At 45.7% G+C, this 23,507-nt stretch overlaps 1 protein-coding gene and 1 long non-coding RNA gene across 3 annotated transcripts in view; one reads left to right on the forward strand and one right to left on the reverse strand.

The window, feature by feature from the left end:
- Positions 1-3,793, forward strand: part of LOC140689017 (uncharacterized) — a 30,606-nt gene extending 26,813 nt beyond the window's left edge. Inside the window, exons 2-5 of one of the 2 annotated variants that reach the window (XR_012063879.1) lie at positions 1,741-1,826; positions 2,245-2,350; positions 3,009-3,180; positions 3,726-3,793. This is a non-coding gene — a long non-coding RNA (uncharacterized lncRNA). Of the gene's footprint in view, positions 1-1,740; positions 1,827-2,244; positions 2,665-3,008; positions 3,181-3,725 lie in introns of those variants that run through there. The other variant, XR_012063878.1, reaches the window with a different exon arrangement.
- COLEC12 (collectin subfamily member 12) overlaps positions 1-23,507 on the reverse strand; it is a 153,706-nt gene that overhangs the window by 4,077 nt on the left and 126,122 nt on the right. Inside the window, exons 4-8 of the mRNA XM_072949145.1 lie at positions 15,673-15,771; positions 13,831-14,877; positions 7,171-7,659; positions 6,141-6,277; positions 4,802-4,911 (exon numbers count right to left, since the gene is read on the reverse strand). Of these exons, the coding sequence (XP_072805246.1) occupies positions 4,802-4,911; positions 6,141-6,277; positions 7,171-7,659; positions 13,831-14,877; positions 15,673-15,771 (1,882 nt within the window). The remainder of the gene's footprint in view (positions 1-4,801; positions 4,912-6,140; positions 6,278-7,170; positions 7,660-13,830; positions 14,878-15,672; positions 15,772-23,507) is intronic.

The following is a 23,507-nucleotide window of genomic DNA, read 5'->3' on the forward strand; positions in this document are numbered from 1 at the left end:
ACGCGGCATCTCCCTGCAGGCTTGGTATCTTTGCCACAAAGAAATCAACTCACTGCTGAGGGAGTAAACCTTTCTTCAGCACGGTTAGATGAATAACTTTCTAATGTGTGCTGGGATGCTGACATCTGGGCATGTGTGTATATTTCTGTGCGTCAATATATATGCATTCTGAGCACATGATACACACACACATACACACACTCTCGTGAGAACCCAGAGAACCTTGTGCATTCTGCTAGCTTGTCTCTAACAAGTGAGAGTCAGACAGAGAAAGTGACAGACCCTTGATATCCATTTACAAGAATCTACAATTCCAAACACGTGGTTATGGATTTCTGGCTAAGTTGTAGATAGTTAATTGCTTTAGAAAGAAATTGTCATTTAATCTCACTGAAAATGACTCATAGAGTTTACTGCCTTTTTTGGGAGAGAGATCCTTAAAAACAAGTTTTCTTTAGGCTTGTTAACTTGCATGTTGCTGCTCAAAACACCCCCTTGCCGAGCTTCGCTGTTCTTGACTCTGTTTCCATGCAATAAATCAGATGTGCTCACAAGACTGAGAACTTGAAAGCTACATTTTCTCTAAGAAGTAGGTCCTTGCACAGAAGGTCGTGGTTACCAAGCTTGCCTCGTGTGGATGGTCCGAAAAAACATCTGAGGCAGCGGCACTTCCCATAAATGATGACTCATTATACCCCCAGCATCATCTAATTCAATAATAACTCACTCTGGCCCATGCTTTTATCAGAAACTGGCTGTGGCCACTGGAGAGAAATCTTCCACTGTACAGACCCCTATGGTGGGAGAAAGTTCTACAGCAAAGAAACACTTCTCACACTGAAGATTTTCCTGTTTTGAGGCCAGGCTCTTACAGGGTCACTGGGGATAGAACCCATGTTGCCCTCAATCTTCTGGCAATTAGACCAGCAAAAATCAAGGCGGTGGGAAAGGAGAGTTGAAATTTACAGTTAGAGGGTAGAGAAGCAAGGTAGAATTGGCTCCCCCACATCAAATCCATATTTTGGGATTTTTACAAAATGAAAACCTCGCTTAAATAAATCTAGTGATGAAGGGATAATCTGGATGGAACCATCAACTGATGAGAGTAAAAATGGGATGCCACTTAGGTGGAAGTGTCAGAAATAGTCACTCATTCACTCATTCATTCAACAAATACCCACAGAGTACCTGCTATGTGCCAGGGACAATGGTAGCTGTCAGCACCACAGCAGTGTGAAGAGTAGACAGAGTCCCAGCCCTCACAGAACTTACAGAACAGGCCAGAAACAAATGAATGAAAACTCTCAGATGCCACAGTGATGCCAGAGAGAGATGAAGTTGGGAGGAAAAATAGTTTACTTTCATGTAGGCTTTTTCACATATTTCTCTCTGCCTTGCAGGATCCTTCTGGAAGTGTCAGTGAATCATAGCAGTCTGATGTCGATAGACATTTCTTTCATTTCTGCAGTAACATGAGGGGGTTCTACTCTGATTTATTTACTGAATTTGAGATGGTGATCCTTGGATGCATTGTGATGGGACATTTGATATTCTTTATCTTCCAGCTAATTGGGAAATTGCCTAAATAGGCATTCTCATAGAAGACCTGTCTGATATTTCCCCCTTGCATTTCCTTGTCATTTTAAGTAGATAAAAGGGGTTTACAGACGAGACAGAAAGATAACTGATTGATAAGAAAGGAGATCATCATTATCACCATTCTCCATTTGTTTTTTCCAGGTCATTGGAATTCATATATGGTGCACAGTGTTCCTTCAGAACTAAAGGTAGAAGGTGGTTCTGTGGCTGTGAGTGGAGTGACTCAGGTAGGTCCAGCGTGGACGGGTGATGGGGTAGCCTGAAGCCAGGCTGCAGGGGCAATTTGTCCCATAGACTGAATCTCAAAGCACCTCTTTGGAAAAGCTAAAATCACATGGAGTGATTTGTGGCAACTCCCCCCAGTCTGCATGCTTGTAATAGAACAGAACATCTCAGATAAACAGCATGAACATATTTTGGAGAAGAATTTCAGTGCCTGGGTTTATCCTAACGGAGGCAGAGTACAGACTTGCAATCTTGGGACTAGCGCCTTCCAACCTCACAACTTAGTACTTTCTCATCCACCACAAGATTGACTGAGGCTTCATAGCCAAGAAACTTCTGCTGGTAAGAGCCTGGCCTCAAAACAGGAAAATCTTAGCCGTGAGAAGTGCTTGTTTGCTGTAGAATTTTCTCCCATTACAGGGTCTGAACAGTGGAAGAGTTCTCTCTAGTGACCACAGCCGGTGCCACTCTGTCAGACACACGGAGCAACGTTCGTCGTGTCTTCTTCGTGATGCTGTCGTGAGATGTGAGTGCGATACTGTGAGTGGCATCTCAGTCGGGACATGGGATGACACAGAACTGCTAGGCGGTGCTGTTCTGCAGTTACTGACTAGTATGAAAATGATGAGAAGGACAATATGAGCAACAAGACCAACACCAGCAGAGGGCATTTTCCCTGAGCCCCTCCCATGGGCTCACCGTGCTCCAGGCTTGAGAGAGATGTATATATAAAATCTCATTTAATTTTCGCAATACCGACGTAGGGTGTCTTCATTTCTAGATGAAGGCAGGGAGACTCCACACAGCTGAGTAACTCGCACGAGGTCAGCAGCTGTTGAGTGCCGGGTCAAGGCCTGGAACCCAGACCTCATCGGCTTCAGGGCACGCACTCTCTCCCCTCGCTCTCCCCTCGCTGGCTCTTTTTCTAGTCTGTGCAGTGTTTATTATTACATGTCAAGTTCAATTAGCCTTCGGCTATTGAGGCCTCATAATATGTCTGCCTAATTTATTCTTGCTTTTAAAATTTGATCCCAGGGATTTTTACACGTCTGTGTATTCCTTTGGGTGGAAGGCGAGAAGTGCAGTCTGGGCTGTGGCTGGGGCGCAGGGGCCCCCGGGTGGCTGGGGCTGCGGACAGAGCTCCCGGGAAGATGTCTGGTAATGTAATCCTTCTCGGGTCCCAGGTACCAGTGCTGGGGCTCTCCTCCCAAATCACATCATTCTTGCTGGAGCCCAGGAAAGAAGAGAAAGTTCCACCTTGGGAGAGCTGGCAAGACAGTAATGTTCCTGCTCAGTCCATTGCATGTGGGCCAATCCAGCTTTTTCTTGGAGGAGGGCTTAAGATTGAGTTTCTGAGTGAGTCTAACCCAGACCTTTTGTGCATTTATGGCCGTGAGAAAAATGGAAGAGATAGAATTTTTTTTTAAGCTCCCCGCTGACTCCCTTAAAAAGAAAGAGATCCTGGAACTCTTGAGTGTCAGAGTCACAGATTTATCCTTCCCTAAGTAGTCTCCGTCTCCTGCCTCCACCTCCAACCCTCCAGTGCTCCAGTTTTAGAGACAACTCTCACAACGGTTTTGAGTGCTCCCAGGTCTGCTGGGCTGGGCGCCCTCCCTGGGCTGTCGGCCAGACTCCCGAGCCCAGGGTGTGCTGTGGCTTCCTCTCCCCCGGCAGGTGCACAGGGAGCAGACAGGATGCTGCTGGGCCCGTGGGCAGGTCTCCGTTTGCCCTGGGGGCAGGCTGAGGCTCACCTCTGGAGCAGACCTAAAATCTTCAAATGTTCCCCCTTGGTCCCTCTTTTTTTTAAAGAAACGGCTTTATTCTGGTTTCCACCTATATCCTCTAATGCTTTTCACGCGGATGGTTCAAAAGTATAAAGAAGCCTGTGTGTCTACCCACAGGCACAGGCACACAGAACCAACCCGGCCCCTCCACCCCCTGCTCCCCGCCCTTGACCGCTGCAGATCCAGCCTCAACGCCTGAGGCGCTGCCTTAGACCTGAAACGCCCTGGCTTTCTCCTCTCCCGGTGCCGTGGAGGCTGCGCTGCCTCTGTGCTCGGGACGCCTCCCCGAAGCCGAGATATCCTCGCGCCTGCCCGGGCCTCTGCAGGACCTGACTTCTCTGCCCCCAGCAAAGGAAAGGTGTTCACAGGTGGGTTTTTTATAAATTCTGCACCATCGGGTAGAGTGAGTTGCATACTTTCACATCCATTAGAGGCAAAGCAGGAGTAGGATGAAGGATTGAAATTTAAACGGTCACAATTTAGTCAACTTCCGACCCCAGGGGAGGATCAGGGCGGAGTGGATACCAGGGTCGGAGGAGGCTCGTGGTGACATCTGTCTTTGCCCCTGAGAGCTCCAAGGAGGTTCTAGAAAGTGCTTCTGTTCTTTGTTGCTGCCTTTATAGGACTCAGATCACATTGGACTTACAGGGACTCTTCAAACCTGTAGGAGATGGTTGTCTCAGAAATGCCTTTGCTCGTGTGGTGCACTTGAATTTCCCATGTGTAGGAGAGTCATACACTTGTAGTTCACCCCCACACTCTGGTCAGGAGCACAACCAGCATCAGGGCACCGACAGTGTCATCGTGAAGGGAGGGCCTGGCCCTAGTCCGAAACACGGCTAGGTGAGCTTGGACCATCTTTGGCCTTCAGAGCGGCGTTTAAAGAGTATGCTGGGCCACAAGGACCACCCTGTGTGGTTTGATGAGTCTCTGGTGGGTTTTTTTTAGCACATAAATGAAAAAACATCACGTCATAAAAAGAAAAAGAAAAACCCTACTTTATAGCATATTGATTCTCAACCATAATTTCCCTGGTTGGAAATAAAGATGCGACTGGTACCAGGAGCCTCAGTTTCAGGGACACGCAGAACATGAGGTTGTTAAGGAAGAAACCAGAGGGAGTCAGTCTGGCAAGAGGTGAAAACACAGACCCGTGAGAGCCTGACACCAGTCTTGAAGTTTCTGAGACTCACTTGTACTCTGGAGACATCCCGTCCAGCCACTTCCATTCGTTTTCCTGCTCCGAGTCAGTGAGGCCAATCCAGTGGCTGTCTCTCCCTACCATCTGCTTTTTTATCCATTGCTGAAAAAAAAACCCAGAGACAGTGCATTACTATTTCTTGAATGGGTGTCTGGGGGAATTTCCTTCAACATTTAGAAAAGAAGGACAGTTTACAGGAGGATGTTTGTCAGGACGTGTGCACTGCCTTTGCTGACCTCTTTTTATTGCACTTGTTCTGCACTGTTTTGAAAACCTTTTTCCCCCTCTTTTGAGTTTGTAAGTGATATTAAGTGATGTTCTTTCTCCACTAGACTATCCAGACCACTCAGTGAACCCTGCCAGGCTCCACCCCCATCCACCACTGGCCCTCCCGTGTCCCAGTAACAGTAACAGCCATGGCACTAATGAGCTCTTCTTCTGGGCTGGGTCCCACAGCCAGCGTGTCCCATGTAATGTGTTTTTGAGCTGTTACAGCCACCAAGCTAAGAAAGATGGTGAGAAGCTGAGCTGGGATCAGGCCCAGGTCTCTAGGTCCTGAAGCCCAGGTGCCTGACCACCATCCTCTGGATGCTCATTCCCCATCAGTTACTGTGGAAGCATCTGTTTTCAGGGTATGTCTGCCAGAGATGCTTCAGGAAAAGGGAGGAGGCCACTGAGCAGTGTGGCAGGAAAGAAAGCACTGGTATTGCTGCGAGATGAGCCTCAGTTTCGGTCTCAGCTCTGCATTTACTTGTCTCACAAATTAATCATTCGAACTTGGCAGAGCCTCAGTTTTCTTATCTGTAAGATGGGGATAAATTACCCATAGGCTCCAGGGTTGTTGTGAGGTTTACAGGAAAAAATGCCCCGAATGGGGCCAGGCACACAGTAGGGCCCTGGTAGGGGTCACCGTCATTATCACGTGCAGGCTCGGCACTGCCTTTCCTAACCCTGCTGAGGCCATATGTCTGGCTCCCTGCACCCCACGCCACCCCTACAGGAGTCATGGCTCTTTGCCTCTCTCCACAGGGGCCTGGTGCCGCCCGCAGGCTTCTCCTTAGAGTTACGGCTCTTTTGAAAGCCACTGGGAAGAGCCACACACCTCCAGGCTTAATAAAGCAAGATCTTCCAGGTGGAAGCAAAAGGACCTAATTCCCACAGCAAGAACATTTCTTGTCACTGGAGGAAGCCCACATCCTGTAACGTGGCCGTCTGTGTTGATGTGACAATGATGCTCGATGTCCTTGACTCCCCCAGAAGCATGCACTGCCCAGACGGAAACAATTTTTAAATGACAGTTTTCCCCAACGATAAGTGAGCTGCCAACATACCTGTTCTTCTCTCGAGTTTATGAAAACAAGGTGTGAGGACCTCTCTTCACAGAAAAGTTTTGCATCCTCAAAAATTTCTTTCTCAACCGAAAAATAGTAGCATTTGTCCGTGAAGTTCTTCCAGTGAGGCGGGCAGCCTAGGAATGCAAAGTTTAAAAATACTGATTAAAACACACACACACACACACACACACACACACACACACACAGAAAAAAATCACTGTGGCTTTCCTCAGCTGTGGCTGAGGCCACACCACAGCCCTGCTTGACCGTGACTGACGTTCGCGGACATGTGGGAGCAGAGACCAGCTGAGGGAAGCGGCCTACAGAACACACAGTAGTTAGAACGACATAATCTGGAAAGTATCCACACTGGGTCTTTGTTCCTCTGCGTCTGGATCAGCCTTCACAATGACAGAAATAACAAGCAGCCACAGGCACAGATGTTCCGCGTCAGCCTGGAATCACATGGAGCCTATAAACAAGTGGCTGGGAGAGCCCAGGACCAGCACTGGGCTCACGGAACCAAGACGGCTACGCTGTATTGAAGGAAATCGAGTGGAATCGCGTGTGGGTCAAAGCAGAGGAAAATAGGCCTGGATGCAAACCCAGCATTTAGGGTTTTACCAAAGGTTTCATTACCAAAGGACTAGAAGGCAGCGTGATACCCTCTCAGAAAGAAATGCGATCTGGGCTGCAGCAACGGGAAGTTCCATCTGCGTGTTAACTCAGGGAGGTGATGTCCGTCCCAGGTGAAGGGCACCGAATGGGGACAGGATGGGTCGGGGGTGGCCAGCCTTGGGGTCCCCCAAAGGGAACGTTTGGGACGAGCTGAGGACCTGACTCAGCTAAATAAACAAGCGCTGGGGAGCCTGGGCTGTTTGCAGAGAACACATGTGCCTGAGGGACGCCCCTGGCGCCGGGGCCTGCCCCCCACGATGCCTCCGCTGCCAAATGAAACCGGGTGTAGGGGCGCCGCTGGGGGCCGCCCACCGCGAGCACGCCCCGCCCCCCCGGGGCGGACACTCACCGTTGGCCTCGGGCGCGGCGGTGGGCTCGCTCTGCAGGGCCAGGGGCGCCGCCGCCCCCGCTGGGCCCGGGGGCCCTGGGGGCCCCTTGGGGCCCGGCATACCTGGCACCCCAGGCAAGCCCGGGAGCCCCCGTGGCCCGGGCACCCCAGGCTCCCCCACGGTGCCCTGCAGTCCCTGGAAGCCAGGGGGGCCCTGGGGGCCCGGGAGTCCATCCTTGCCCGGTGGGCCCGGAGGGCCTGGGTCCCCACTGGGGCCCTGAGGGCCGGGCTTCCCGGGGGACCCGCGGGAGCCTTTGGGGCCCTGCAAGCCCTTGGAGCCTTTGCCGCCGCGCTCTCCAGGGGGGCCGACCGGCCCGACTGGGCCCCTCTCACCGGCGGGGCCCGGCGGCCCGGGCTCCCCCTTCTCTCCTTTCTGTCCCTTGTTGCCAGTGGGACCTGGGGGGCCCTGCTGCCCTCGGTCGCCTTTTGGACCCCTGGGGCCAGGAGGACCTAAAACATAAAAAAAAAAAAATGGTTATTACCAGGGTGGTTAGAGATCAATTGGGAGTTGGAGATTTGTAGATACTAACTACTGTATATAAAACAGATAAACAAGTTTCTACTGTATAGCACAGGGAACTATATTCAGTATCTTGTAGTAACCTACAATGAAAAGGAATATGAAAACAAATATATGTATATATTTGTATGACTGAAACATTATGCTGTACACCAGAAATTGACACAACATTGTAAACTAACTGTACTTCAATTAAAAAAAAAGACAAAATGGTTTAAACATGAAATCCCCGATGCCACTGGTCACCTGGGACTGTTCTGTCACCAGCAGAAAGGCTGTGCAGGTTGGGATGGGGATGCCCTCCTACTTATTTGCTCTTTCCATTGATTTGACAAATACTAATGACCTGTCCTATGACAGGCACAATGTAAGGTATGGGATACGGAACTCAACTGGGCCAAGAAGATGCCATCGAGTGTTGAGAGGCACTGTCCTGTAATCCTCTCCCGGCACCAGCCCAGCCTCTGCTCTCTGCTGCGTCCCCCCGGCACTCCTGTCCCCTCCACCAGTGCTGCGGGAACACCGCGGTCCTCAGGGCCAAGCCTCCCCAGGGGCCAGCTCAGAGGGGTGGGGGTCTCGTGGGAGGTGCTCGTGGGGCCAGCGCTGAGGGGGGGGGTCTTTTCATTTTTACCCCAGTGAGTATAACCATGCAAACAGGGCTGGTGGACTAGAGGGAAAAACAGGTGGATCATCTGATTGGCAAGGGAGAAAGAAAGACACCATTTTCCACCAAAGGAGGAAAAAGCAGTGCCCCCTAAAAAAGGCAGGGAGGGGGCTGGGGGAAGGAAGGCAAACGCTTGCTCATCCCTTCTGTTCCAGAAGGAAGCTCACTTAACATGCGATTGTTTTTTCTCTAAGTTCTCAAGTGTAACCAGGATGTCACACAAATACACCACTACCAGGATTTGTACGGTAAATGACAGTCGGAGGTCCTTTCACATACATTATGTTACATCTGTCACACAGTATTCCCACAGCTCATCTGAGGACATGCAGGACCAGAGACACCAAGTTCTTTGTTCAAGGTTACTCAGCTACTCGGGTCAGATCTATCCAGGGCAGTAAGATATGGACAGTCATCATCTGGTGGTGGAGCTGGGACAGGAATTCAGGGCTTCTCATGTAGAAATGAATGCATCTTGGAGGACACTGTTCTCAAATACTCTGCTTTGCAGAATCTTACAGATTCTGAGATCTCACTATTCTATACAAGTAAGTGTAACAGTCTTCATGTTCTTATTCTTCCGACAGAAGCAGAGAGCCTTTCAGGCTGGCAGGGCAGCGGTGCTGGGAAGATGAGGGGTCGGTGGGACTCCCACACTCAATGTTTGGCTCGACCCATGTGGCAGGGAGTTGTATTCCCTCCAGAATTCCACCGACACACAACTCTCTCTTCCCCTCCTGACATGAATCCAAGACCTCCCTTACTTGGGGTGACAGCTTTTCATTAATCATATTTCCTTCTGGGGTCTGGTGGTTAATGGTATTCAGCTATTTCCCTCTGAAATGAAGTTGTCCTTGAGTGTCCCCACCCATCCCACATAGAATTGTGGCTTATTTTAAGAACAGCATAAAAACATGGACTCCCACAGTCAACACAAAATACCAACATGCTAATTTCCAGATCTCATGAAAGAAGGGAATAAGAAGCTGAGAGAAGCAAAACAAAAAGACAACCTATGGAATGGGAGAAAATATTTGCAAAAGATGAGACTGACAAGGGCTTAATTTCCAGAATATAAATTAAACAGCTCATACAACTTAATAAGAAAAAAAACAAACAACCCAATCCAAAAATGGGCAGAAGACCTAAACAAGCAATTCTCCAATGAAGACATACAAATGGCCAATAGACATATGAAAAAATGCTCAATATCACTAATTATCAGAGAAATGCAAATCAAAACTACAGTGAGGTATCACCTCACACCACTGAGAATGGCCATCATTAAAAAGTCCACAAACGATAAATGCTGGCAAGGCTGTGGAGAAAAGGGAGCCCTCCTACACAGTTGGTGGGAATGTAGTTTGGTGCAGCCATCACGGAAAACAGTTTGGCGATTCCTCAAAAAACTCAAAATAGACTTACCATATGATCCAGCAATCCCACTCTTGGGCATATATCCAGAAGGAATGTTAATTCAAAAAGATACAAGAACCCCAATGTTCATAGCAGCACTATTTACAATAGCCAAGACATGGAAACAACCTAAATGTCTATAGACAGATGACTGGATAAAGATGTGTCATATTTATACAATGGAATACCACTCAGCCATAAAAAAGAATAAAATAATGCCATTTGCAGCAACATGGAAGGACCTGGAGATCGTCATTCTAAGTGAAGTGGGCCGGAAAGAGAAAGAAAAATGCCATATGATATCACTTATATGTGGAATCTTAAAAAAAAAAAAGGACACAGATGAACTACTTATTATTTATAGCTTAGATATTTGATTTTTTTAACATGTGTAAGCACATCTGACTGTCCTTTATGACTGGATTACCACATTCTGTTGACTCTTATTTTGTGGTTGGCTTTACTCCTTTGATAACTGTAAGTTTAAAAAGCTGAAGCTCTAATCTGTTCTTAGAAACAATGATTAGTACATATATGTAAACTAAAAAAAATGTGCAGTATATTATATATATGTATTTACATGCAATATATTGTATATGTGCAGTCAAATTATAACAATTATACCTAGTAAAACTAAAAAATTAATTAATTAAACTAACAAACAAACATAGTTACCTCCCTCCCCCCAGGGCAGGGAGGAGGGATAGGCCCTTTCCTTGGCCAGCGACGGGGTTCGCAGCGTGGGCTCTGCACCACTCAGCCTGTCCTCAGCTGCTTAGCACTTAACATTTTCATAAATTTAAGCAAGTTCCTTAAGCCTCTCTAAGCCTTACGTTTCCTCATCTATAAACTGGTGGTGACTTTCTAAGTACCTGCCTTACAGGGTGGGTGTCAGGACTCAAAAGGATAGTTTGTGAAAGGCTCTCATTACACTCATACTCAATATTAGCTGATAAAAATAATCAGAACAGTGGAAACAGGAACTAATTTAAAGCCAGGCTCTGAGTCTTCAACTATGAGCTTTTCATACACTTCCTTAGCTGACAAGCCACACCGTTCATAAACTAGTTCAGGAATTTCATTGTCAAAGAGACATTAACAATTAAACTCATGGAATAATAGAACTATGAAATTTATAGCTAGAAGATACCCAGAATACCGTGATAAGATTGAGGTATTACCCTTCAACAGACATTTAGAAAGCTCTTACTTTATGAGTTTGCACATCTCAGCAGATGTGCCCTCATTCTGAATTTAGGCTGGGAAAGAATAGGGAAAAAAAAAAAAGAAATCAAGCGCCGAAGAACTTTCTTATCATTTGAAAGCCCACCCCTTATTCAGAGTATGACTCACACCTACAGTATCTCTGACCAGCACTGTCCGGCCCCTCTGGACTCGGGGTGCACAGATTGTCCAGGGAAGCCATTATATTTTCAGGCAATACCAATTTTTAAAAGGAACATTCTATAAAACCAAAATTTATCTTTAATGAGTACCCACTAGTCTTTGTTTCACCCTCGGAGTGCCTCAGATGTCACTGAAAATCTCTTCCACATGATAGCCTTTTAAATAGTTGTAGACAGCTGCCTTGCTCCCCACCAAGCAGTCTCTCCTATAGGTTAAAGTTCCTGGGTCCTTCAGTCCTTCTTCACAGCACGTGGTTTCTAGACCCCAACATTCTGGTCATGTTTTTCTGAGCATGCTGGTCTGTGAGCGCCCCTGTTGAGAGGGGCTCCCTAGCATACACTCCTCCAGGAGTGGTTTTGCTGAAGGGAGTAAGATATCACCTCCCTCATCTTGGATATCATATTTTCATTAATACAGTCAAAGATCACATTAGCTTCCCTAGCAAACACATTTAGTTGCTTACAGTCAACCAAAACCCTCGTGCTTTTCGTACACACCTTCTCCATCTACGAGCAGGTTTTTCTACATCTTCCTTGTCTGTTTCATTCTGTTGCTACCTCTCTACTGTTCCAGCTTCTCCAGATCACATTGGATTATGATTCTATCACTCATAGTTAGTCTACAGTATCATGTCACGTAAGTATTGGATTACGGTCATCCACATCTTCCTCCAGGCTCCCAGGAGCTCATTAACTCAGTCATTCAGCTAGTATGGCAGCCGCATACTAGGGTGATTCCCAGTGACTCATGTCCTTGTGATCCCTTCCCCTTAAGTATGGAACCTGTAACTTGCTTCCAGTCAATAGGATATGGCAAAGGTGATAGGATGTGACCTGGTCACTCCCTTGACTAGGTTACACTCGATAAGACTCTGTCTTTGCAGTCTGGAGTGAGAGAGACTCTCTTGCTTGCTTTGAAGAAGGTACGGTGTTTTGAGATGGCCACTTGACAAGGGACTGGAGGTGGCCTTTAGAAACTGACAGCGAAAAAGAAAACAGGAACCTCAATCTTAAATCCAGATTACAAACAGATGGATCCTGCCAAGAACCTGAGGGAGTGTGGAAATGGATTGTTCCCCAGTCAAGCCTCTGATGCAACCACTGGCCCTCACTGAGACTGCAGCCTGGTGAGACCCTGAGCAAAGGGTACATCTAAGCCGTGCCCAGATTCCTGACCACAGAGACTGTGAGATGAGAAGTGGGTGCTGGAAGCTGCTGAGTTGGTAGTAATTTGCTATACAGCACAGAAAACTAATGCAGCCAATAAACCCATCCAACTAGGTCTAATCCAGCAGTGATTGCTCCATCTTGTTCTTGAGGGTATCACGGCCAAGTGCCTTGGTGAAATCGAAATATGCTATTTTTTCATTCTTCTAGTTTAAATGATAAAATAACTGTGTTAATGCGAGGAAATAAGATTAGGTTCACCTGCCTTATTCTTCGTGACCCCATTCTGATGATGATTGCTTTCCTGAAAGCTCAAAAGTTATCCTTTTAATAACCTCTCCTCAAATATTTTTGGGCTTGAAGACAAATTCCCCATTCTACATAGTGTGTAGAATCTACCCATATCGCCTTTTTGAAAATCAGGATTACATTTGCTTGTAGCCCTTGATGCCCTAAAATTCTCTTGATTTTAAGCTACCCGAGGGCAAAGGTCATCTGGTCTTCTCTATATACCCTAGAGTGCTGAGTATAGCAGCTTCCAGACGGCACGTGCAACTTAAAGCCTGTGAAAACAGTTCATGACTGAAAGGACTATGCATACGTGGTTGCTGCAAAGCTTGACAAGTAGACTTCATCTGATACAGACTTTCAATTTATAGGGATGACCAGGATGTGGGTAAAACTCAGATTCTGTAAGTCATGGCCTTACAGTTACTGTGATGACCAACCATCCATCTGCTCTGATACTTGGAAATAGGAATCTCTTAATGGTAACTCCATGACACACAAAAATTAATCTTCCTTCCAAAGGAGCCGAATTTATAATGGCATTGAAATAGCTAGGCACTGGGGAAATCCAAATTAACCAACCTTTTATCCAACAAATATTTAATGACATGCCTCTGAGCACTGTCCACAATTTCTTAGTTACACTTCCTTTCAAGACATGGAGCTTAATTCCCCTCCCCCTTGGGTATGGGATGGACTTAGTGACCTGTTTCTAAAGAACAGACTACGATGGAAGGGATGGTATGTGACTTCTGAGGGTAGGTCATGAAAGGCTTCCTTCCTGCTCTTTCTCTTGAATCGCTTGCTCTGGAGGCAGCCAGCTTCCATGCTGTGAGGACACTCAAGTGATTTCACCTGGTGAGGAATCAAGGCTTCCTGCCAACAGTCAACAAGCCAAGAGCCATGTGAGTGAGCCATCTTGGACCAAATCCTCTGCCCCTGTGAAGGCTTCTGATGACTACAGCCCTGGCCAATATCTTAACTATAACCTCATGAGAGACACTGAGCCAGAATTACCCAGCTAAGCCGTCTTGAATCCCTGATCCACAGAAACTATGAGATAATAAATGTTTGTTATTTCAAATGCCATGAGTTTTAGGGTTATTTGTTATACAGCCATAGATAACTAATAGAAATGTAAATTCAGAATTCTCACTTACCTTGTAGTATCGTAAAATTCTTGATGAGCTGACCGTGCTTGGAATCTACCAGCTTCATTTCTTCCATAATCACTGACAAGTTGGCCACTTCAGTGTCTAACCTTGACCTCATCATATCTTGCTGCATCCTGAGAGAAACAGAATCCAAACGGATGTTGGCCAGCGTGTTATTCAAGGAAGTCAGATCATCCGTGTGTTTGGTCAGAGTATCTGTGCACGTGGTCCTGACTTCATTCAGGTTGCTGGTCAGCGTCCGCAGGTGGTGGGCCGTGTAGCTAATGTTGCTGATGATGTTCACAATATCCGACTCGAAGACCTGGAATCGCTCCTCCAGCTGGCTGAACTTGACAGCCGTTCTGTTCTCTGCATCCCTGTGTACCTCCTGCAGGTCTTTCAGGTTCTGCTCATTGGCTTGGGAGGCCGTGGTGATGTTGTCCATCTGCCCTGCGAATGAGCTGAGCTGGCCATTCATATCCTCCAGGGTGTCGTTGTTGGCTTTGGCCAAGGCAGAGTTATTGGCAGCCAGCGTCTGCAAGCTCTGCACTTTCTCCTTCAGCCAATCCGTGTCCTTCTTGGCTTGAAAGAAAACCTGCTGCAGGTTTTGGAAGTCGTTCTTGATTCGCTGGATCGCCTGGCTCGTGTCGTCCACGGAGCGCTGCAGGTTCGTGATGAGGTCCCTCTGCTGTACCTGGGTCAGGTTCAGGTTGTTGAGGTTCATGACGACCACGCTGTGAGAATACATCTGGGTCTGCAGGCTGCCCTGCAGCGCGCTCGTGTCTTGCTGCAGGTCCGTGACGTAACCGTTATACGCCTGGAGGGTTTTGTTTACAGTGGTGATGAGGAAAGAGTTATTCTCCAAAGTTTCTTTCAGTTGACTCTGCCGGTCCACCAGTGCATCCCCGCTTGCCTGCAGCTTCTCCAGCGTATCTTTGTTCTTGCTGGTCTTCTCTGTAATCTCGCGAAGCTGCTGACGAAGATCTAGAATGTCCGATCTGAAGGTGGAGAGTTCTGAGTTGGTGCTTAGAGCTTTCTTCCCAGTCTGGTCCCCTGGAATAAGACATGCGTGTTACTCAGAGGAGTGGGATGGAGAAGTGCTCGGGTGAGGTTACAGATCCCAAAGAGACTTAACTGGAATGCACTCAATTTCAGATATAAAACTTGTGGGATACGCAGACTATTCTGCCTGGAATCCACATCCCTGTTAAAACCAGGTCCTCAGAAGTTGGAAACGGTGCTGAGTACTAGGACGGACTAACTTGGGTGAACACTTTTCTCAGAGAAGGAGGGGGAACTTACCAGCTTCTAGAGCACTGGGCAGGGTATCAAGAAAAAAATAACCTACTGTTTATTAAATTCACCAAAATTCCTTTTTAAAACAATGAAAAAAAATCATGGGATAAGAATAGGCTTGAATCTTTTATTTTTAAAAATTAACTCCTACTCTTCTATGCAGTTTAAAATATTTCAAATAGAAATTTACTGGGCATTTTATAAAAGAGCCTTTAATAAAGGGTATTTGTGGTTCTTTTTTGATCAGGATTGGTCTTTAGGTGTTAATTGGCACAAAACAGTGTTTTGGAAGGGGGATGGGATTTCAACTCCAAAATTAGCCTTAACTTTTAAATTTTAAAGTCTTTGAGTTAAATCATGAGAAGAGATTCAATGCACAGCATGAAAGTTTAACACACTGATTGCCACTTCACTCAAATCTGGGTGACAGTTGTGTTAATGTCTTTCTGGGTGAATGTGAGTTGATAACAATGTCATTTAAAAAGCTGTGGTTATTTATACAAAGTAGAGTTAGGGGATCCAACTTAATAGTTCACTCTCATTGCAGATTACCTAATTTTTTCAGGTCGCTCTCCACTGCTGTGAGCTTGTCATCATAGGTTTGGCGAGATGTCTCCATGCCGCCTGTAACATTGTCCATTTTCTCTACAACTAAGATTTGGAAATCAATGCATTAATACACATACCTGCTCATATTTTATCTTTCAGTTTCAACAACAGATCATTTCATTACAGAATAAGGGAAACAGAGTGAAACAGAAAGTATAAATGAAATCAAATACAGAGAAGATGCCATTCTTTTAGAAAAATGTGTAACATACTTGTCGTAAACCCCGGTGGTAGTTTACTTGGTTGAGAACTGTATGTTCTTAACTGTCCTCGTGGTTCTGTACTGTCTTGAAGGTTTTAGAAACTGTTTGGCATTCATTTCAAATTTTTTGTATTGCAGAAGTCCCCAATCTGTGTTATTTTTTATATTAATTTCCACAGGTGGAGGTTTAACAATTATTTATAAAATTTCATCATTCATCAGACTCCCTTCCATTCTTGGCAGGTGTGATTCACTTATCTGGAAGGAGATTCCACAGCAAAGAACATCTAGCTCAAGTCTATGCATAAAGTCGTAAAAGGGATGCAAAGTCAAGTGTATTTGCTGTCATGAGTTCACCACAGAAGGTTGAAAATCTGCTTCTCCTTAGTGACATGTGAATCTGTACTTTATCAGTTCGCAAAAAAAAATGCCTAAGTAAGGTTTCCAAATAATAATTTACTAAGAAGACTTTTTTCAGCATTTTCCTGATGGTGTATGATAAGGAAAGTCAGTGATGCAGTGTTAAATTAAAGCCACTGTTCTTTTTCATTCTCAGAAGGCAGTGATTCTCTATGGTTATGGACTTAAGTTTATCGTTCTAAAATGTCTAGGAATTGTCTTCTAAGGCAAAAGAAACAAAAGCAAAAATAAACAAATGGGACCTAATTAAACTTAAAAACTTTTGCACAGCAAATGAAACCACTGACAAAATGAAAAGACAACCTACTAAATGAGAGAAAATATATGTAAATGATATGAACCATCGGGGTTAATATTCAAAATATATAAACCACTCATACATCTGAATATCAAAACAACAAACAAACATTTAAAAAATGGGCAGAGGACCTGAATAGACATTTTTCCAAAGAAGATACAGAGAAAATGAGAAAATGCTCGACCTCACTAATTATCAATCAGAGAAATGCAAATCAAAACCACAATGAGATATCACCTTACACCTGTCAGAACGGCTGTCATCAAAGTCTACAAATGACAAATGTTGGCGAGGATGTGGCGAAAAGGAACCCTAGTATATTGTTGATGAAAGTGTAAATTGGCACAACCACGATGGAAAACAGTATAGAGGTTCCTCAAAAAAACTAAAAATAGAACTACTTTTTATCCAACAATTCTAGTCCTGGGTATATAGCCAAAGAAAATGAAAAACACTAATTTGAAAAGATACATGCACCCCAATGTTCATAGCAGCATTATTTACAATAGCCAGGATGTGGAATCAACCTAAGTGTCCATCAACAGAAGAATAGATAAAGAAGCTGTGGCATATATATACAGTGGAAAACTGCCATAAAAAGAATGAAATTCTGCCATTTGTAAGAACATGGATGAACCTAGGGTATTATGCATAGTGAAATAAGACAGAGAAGGATGCATACTGTATGTTACAATTTATATTTGGAATCTAAAAAATACAACAAATATATATAACAAAAGAGAAACAGACTCACAGATGTAGAGAACAAACCAGTGATTACCGGTGGGGACAGGGAGGCAGGGAGGAGCAAGACAGGGAGGGGATTAAGAGATACAAACTACTATGTAAAGAATAAGCAAGGGACATAATGCACAGCACAGGGAGATAGAGCCATTATTTTGTAGTAACTTTAAATGGAATATAATCTATAAAAATCCTGAGTCACTATGTTATACACCTGAGACTAAAATAAGATTGTGGGTCAGCAACACTTCGATAAAAAATAAAGATAGAAAAAAATAAAGTACATAAAGTGAAACAATAAAAATAAAATATAAAGTGTCTAATAAGAGTGGTTTTCTCCGGAAGTGACTTTTGCGAGATCCAGCCTCTAGCAGCTTGGGACGAAGTCTGATCATCCTTCTTGGTATCCACAGCTTTTTTAAAAGAGCGACTCATTTTTTTTTCAAGCATGAATATGCTTTGTCTATGACTTGGGAGCCAGTGGATCCCGTCTCTTTTATTCATCCAGTGTTCCACCCACGCAGGACTATGTAAGAAGATTCTCCTGGCTTCCAGCGGGAAGCAGGAGTCCATCCCCACGTGTCTGCGTGACCTGAAGTGACCCACCCTCCCTGGAGAAGCAGTCTGGCCATAACGACCTGTGTGCCTCACACCAGATGCTCTTTCTCCCCCCAGCCTTTCCCTGTGTGGTTCTCCCCGCCCAGAAGGCTCCTCCCCGGCTTCTTCCCCAGTTTAAGCCCTCCTCGCTCTGCAAGGCTCAGCGCGCCCCGTCCTGTAGGAAACCTTTGCTGAAGGGCCTCGAGGGGCCTCTCTCCCTGTTACAGGACTCAGTCCCTGGGCTGTCATGGCTTCTCTACTCTGAGGCCCCTCAGGGCAGGAGAACCTGTGTTGGTTTTATCTCCAGCTCTTAGCTCAGTGTGTGGCACGTAGTAGGGTGTTTATCACACTTTTATTTATTAAGTCTCTTACTTAAATCAGTGAGACTGCCTGCTAGCTACCGAGGCCTGTGGGAAAAATCGGCTGAGTAGAGGTTATGCAAACAAACCTACCCAGGGAAACCTCAGGACTGGCAATGAGCATGGCATTGAGTTGAATAATGACCGCTTTTTTAAAAAATGACGATATAGACACACAGAGGTACAGTTATAATTGCACCTGAGGGTCGTTTGATAGGCATGCATATTCCTAGATCCCTGGAAACTCTCAAGAACAAAATGTTTCATCTGCATTTTAGCAAAGCTACACTTAGAAAAAAATAAAATACAGAATGTTTACAACTTGAGCTTCAGTTTTGATCCTCAAATCAAAACACATGCCTCAGTCTGTCCTCAAACCACACACAGGATCTGAAGTCCTGCCCTTTTTTCCTGGAAGCCAAAGAAACCTCAGAATACGCTGGCAGGCAGTCCTTTTCTACCCTCTCTAGTTTTTCTTCCATTTTACTTCTTAAAAACACAGAATTATCATGGGAAGATAATTCAGGTTTGGGAAGAGTGGGAGGAATACATACATTCATCAAGAAAAAACCTGTTGGGTTTCTCTTTGGTGCTAGGAAACTCGGTGCCCACAAGGGCTAATGAACTGGGGGCATGCACTGTGGTGTGTGTGTCTGTGTTTAAGGATCTGGGTAGAAAGCTGCAAACTTTGGGACTGCAAAGCTGGCAACTTGCTACTGCATAAAAATTCCAGACCGATGGAGATCCAGGAGTAACACTTGCTGTAATAGCACACAGCATTTTCGCTGGCTTTTACTCTTAACTCATTAGCACAAATTCTCAAGAAAACAGTGGCAGAGCCATCCTCCCTCACCGGAGAAACTCCCTGTCTTTGGAGGTAGACCTCTGCTTGGAGATGGCCCTCCCATGAGGAAAACAAACATGAAACACAGAAGGGTCACGAGCAGTCTGTTTTCTCACAGGCTCCCTTTACTGGAAAGTGTTTCCTTGAGAACATCACGGCTTTTGGTGTTATACCTGAAGTGGGGCCCCCTCCTTCAAGGACCCTAAGCCCAGTTCTCCAGGATAATCTGACAATAATACCTTTTCTATAAAAGCACTTTGGCATCACCCCTTGGCCTGTGCTACTTCCTCCTCCTCCTCCCTCGTCTTGATTCCAACATCCTTTAAGGTCTGCTCCAAATCTCACCAGCCCACCATGCTAACTCAGCCTTCCCTGATGACTTGATCCCACACCAGTGGAACGTTTGTCTGAATGGCAATAAAAAGGGCCTCTGTTGATTGAGTGCCTGTTCTTTGCAAGGTGCACCACATGACTGCTATTTTACAGATGAAAAATGTTGAGGCTCAGAGATGTTCAGTAGCTTGCCCAGAGTCACACAGCTTGTAAGTGACTAAATAGGATACCAGGCCAGGAGGTCTAACTCCAAAATCCACACTTTCTCTGAAACTCCACATTTCCTCTCATTGAGTAGTATTTCTTTTCCCTAAATATGGCTTCTTCCACGAAAAATCCCTTCATGGGAAGGGCTATGTTTTCTTTATCTTCCCTTTACAGTCATCAACCTCAGATGTTTACCGAGCCGGACACAGAGGATACAAGAGACACGGCTCATGGTCCAGTGCCTCGTGCTCAGGAGGGTCCACACTGTCCAGTTGTGGGAAACACCCCCCCACACACACACACTGGTCCCTGAGGCCTCCCAGTAATACTAATTATGCTCCCTTGGAATGCACTCAAGACGTTTCTACCTTGAACACTATTTCAGGTTTCATTACAAGCAGACAGAAGACCTGGTTACAGGGTGTTGCCCTAGATTCTAAGGGCAGCTCCACTGTGTGATCCGACGCATCTGAAAGGCTGCCTATCCAGCTGTGACTGCTCCCTGGGCAGAGCTGAGCAGCAAGGCAGACATCTCCTGACTAGGAACATGGAGTCAGGAGAGGTTCTTAATGAGAAAGATGCAGATGTCTTTTTGATCTTAAGGTGGATGCCTGCTGGGCAGGACAACAGAATAGGATTTTCCTGTTCATGGAATGTTCTGGACTCACTGAACTCAGGAGGTGGCTTCTGCCGTGGAAGCTCCGTAGACACATGATAAGAAGCCCAGGGCAGAGGGGGCACCAAGCTGTAACCGTCCAAGAACAGCCACAGCCGGCGTACCGAGCGCTCAGCAATCCTCTGACTTGTGCAGATTCTCTGGAAGGAACTTGAGTCACAGCCTAACTTGTTGCTGCACAAGTGACAAACCAGGAGACGTAAAGAACAGTTTTGAGGAAAACACTATGGAGTTGCTTTTGCTAACTGATAAGTAAAGGAGTTTCTATTTTATTTCCTTCCAACGTCTCCTTCAGAGAAACCTCTCCCTTCACTGAATATTCTTTTTTCTCTTTCTTCCTTTTTTTTTTTTTAAGTGGAGAGAGTTTCTCTAGACTTCAAAGGGAGATGTGTGAAGGGAGACCTTATCTTTCTGCCTCTTACCATGTTGGGTCACCAGAATCTTATCAGCAAGAAAGAGGAATCACTGTTTAAGTAAAGAGAAAAGACATCTGGAAAATATCAGAAGTTTCATTCATTAAGGCTGTTTGAAAACCAGAATTGCACTTCGTATTCTCTTATTTTTGTCAGTAGAGGCCTGAAGGATGGGGGCCTTGATGGAGGGAAAGAGGGGCAAGAATGTCACCTTGTCCACTCCTGTCTCACTCCTTCAATCTCTCTTCCCCCTTCACCCTGGCCAGATACACCCCAGAGTAGGCAAGGTGGTCTTCAGGATTTTAAGTCTCTAGGTAGGGCTTTGAGTCCCTGGGCACTGACTGTCTGCACAGAATTCAGCCCTGATCTATAATTCATCCATCTACCCACCCATCCATTCGCCCTTTCGCCCATCCTCTCACTAGTTCATTCAGTAAACTTTACTGGGTACCTAGTAAGTACCGTGAGGCCGGGTGCTAGTGGGAGCTACAATATATAAAAGAGAGTCTCTTGTCTTCATGGTGCTTACAGTCTGGGTGGTGAGAGACCCACTGACCATAAGGATACAGTATGACAGGGGCTAAGGGTGAAAAAAGATGCCGTGGGGACCAGCAGGAGGGCACTAACTCAGCTTTCAGCGGCTTCTTGCAGATCATGTGTCTAAGGGAGACATGAAGGGAAAGTCCTGAAGAGAGAGGTGGAGAGCAAGGAAAAGGTGTTCCGGGCAAGCGGACCAACACAAGCAGACGCTAGAGCCAAGAAGGGCTTTCCAGTGTCATAAAAATGGAGGAAATACCTGTTCTTTATAAACAAAGCTCCCTCCTTTGGACCTTTCTGGATAATTCTGAAGGCATAAAGATCCTAGACCTCATCTCCTTGCAGAGTTAAAAATGACAAAATATCATACAGAGGTATTTCTTCAAACCTTTCTCATCTCTCTTTACTTTCATGATATCACACGGTGCTAAGCCCTAAAGATACCTATTCAGTGGCTGTTTGATTTCAAGCATCTCTTTTATCTGAGTTCACTAGGAAAAGTCATGGAGAAGTGAGTAATGACTGAAATAACCCAGTAAAGAGAGAGAGCCAGGCTGAATTACCTGGGACATAAAACACCCTCCTTTTCCCCACGAGGCTACCTCCCTTCCCTTACCCTCCCCTCTGTCCAGCCCTTACCATGATTTAATAGTCTTTCTTAACACTTGCTCTGTTAATCCTAGGTTAGATTAACTTATCACAATTGAAATAAAATGACCTGATAATTTTCCAGATTTCTATTGCCCAGATTCATCAGTCAATACACTACAGGATGCATATAATTTTCTACAAATATAGCCTTAGAAGTAGATTTAACAAGCCTTGACTATACTGAGTATTTAAACACGTTTTGCCATTCTAATGGCTAGAGCTGTAAAACTGCAGTTATGAAGAAACAAGGAACAGAGTTAGCCACTCTCTACTGGGACCAACCTTAGGACAGGTGGCTCAGTGACATCAACTTTGCTCATCTCAGTCACCTTGAAGAGTGGCATTATTACTGTCACTTTACAGATAAGAAGTCAGAAACTCAAAGAGGTTATGACTTATATCCAGGTTACACAGCCACGCAGAGGGCTTAGCACGGTGCCCGGCACGCCAGCAAGCACTTAATAAACATTCCCAGTTGTGTTACAGATGGTGGACTCAAGACTCGCACGTGGACGGTTGGGCTCCAAAGCCCATTCTCATTCCAGTCCATAGTTTTCTCAGGAAACCACTCAACACTGGGAGAGCAGTGGGAGGAGCTTCAAGTGGGAGGCAATTCCCTTTGAATCTTTCTGTCCCCAGGTCAAACCTCAGGGGCCAGGATCAGAGAAGGGTCCGTGTGGGAGTTCTCCGCTGTGAATGTGTCAACTCTGAGGAAAGACAGCTGAGAAGTGAAGGTTCAGAGGAGAAGCAGACCCCATGTCTGCCTCTTGCTGAAACCAGACATGTCTCTCTCACATGTCTTTGTGAGGCTTTCTGAGGTTTGTAAAAAGGTTTATGTAGTTCATGATTCTGAATCAGGACACCTTCTATCTCTGGAGTCTGGAATGGGGTAGGGTCAGGGGAGGGGGGCGGTACCCACCAATACATTGTCTCTAAGTCTGGAGGATTCAGGCAAAAATCCTCCACTGACCTTAAACTGGACACATTGAAAGGATGCCTGACGTCCCATAAAGTAGAGCTGAGGCGGTGGTGCCGCCTCTGGGTTTAATTTCTGCAGGGCGATATTCTGATGGAGCTACATGGACAACAGGGGCCACAGTGAATGCACTGAGGAGAAAAAAGGGAATTAGTCGGCCAGTCCCTGGGTGAAGGAAGTCCTGTCTCCGAGATCTTATCCTCTGTCGATACAGTTTTTCTGTGTGCTGACTCCAGGGCTTTTGTAGGGCCTCTTGGAGATAAGATGAAAAGAGATGAAGGAAGAGGGAGTATCTGCAAATAAGTAGGGAAGAGCAACCAAGAGGAAAAATCTTTTTAACGCACAGAGGACCATTATTATTGCTGACACGACTCAGAAGGGATGGCGGCTTCCCTCCTCTTAGACCCACAGCTGCAAGAAGCTCAAGACACGAAGATGGGGTTTATGATGTTTCTAAGTTTTGCCTCTGAGTGGCATTAATGAAATGCTTCATACTTGCAAACATACTTGTTTTCTCAGGC

The sequence above is a fragment of the Vicugna pacos genome, chromosome 24 (assembly GCF_048564905.1).
Source record: "Vicugna pacos chromosome 24, VicPac4, whole genome shotgun sequence".
NCBI classification, from domain to species: Eukaryota; Metazoa; Chordata; class Mammalia; order Artiodactyla; family Camelidae; genus Vicugna; species Vicugna pacos.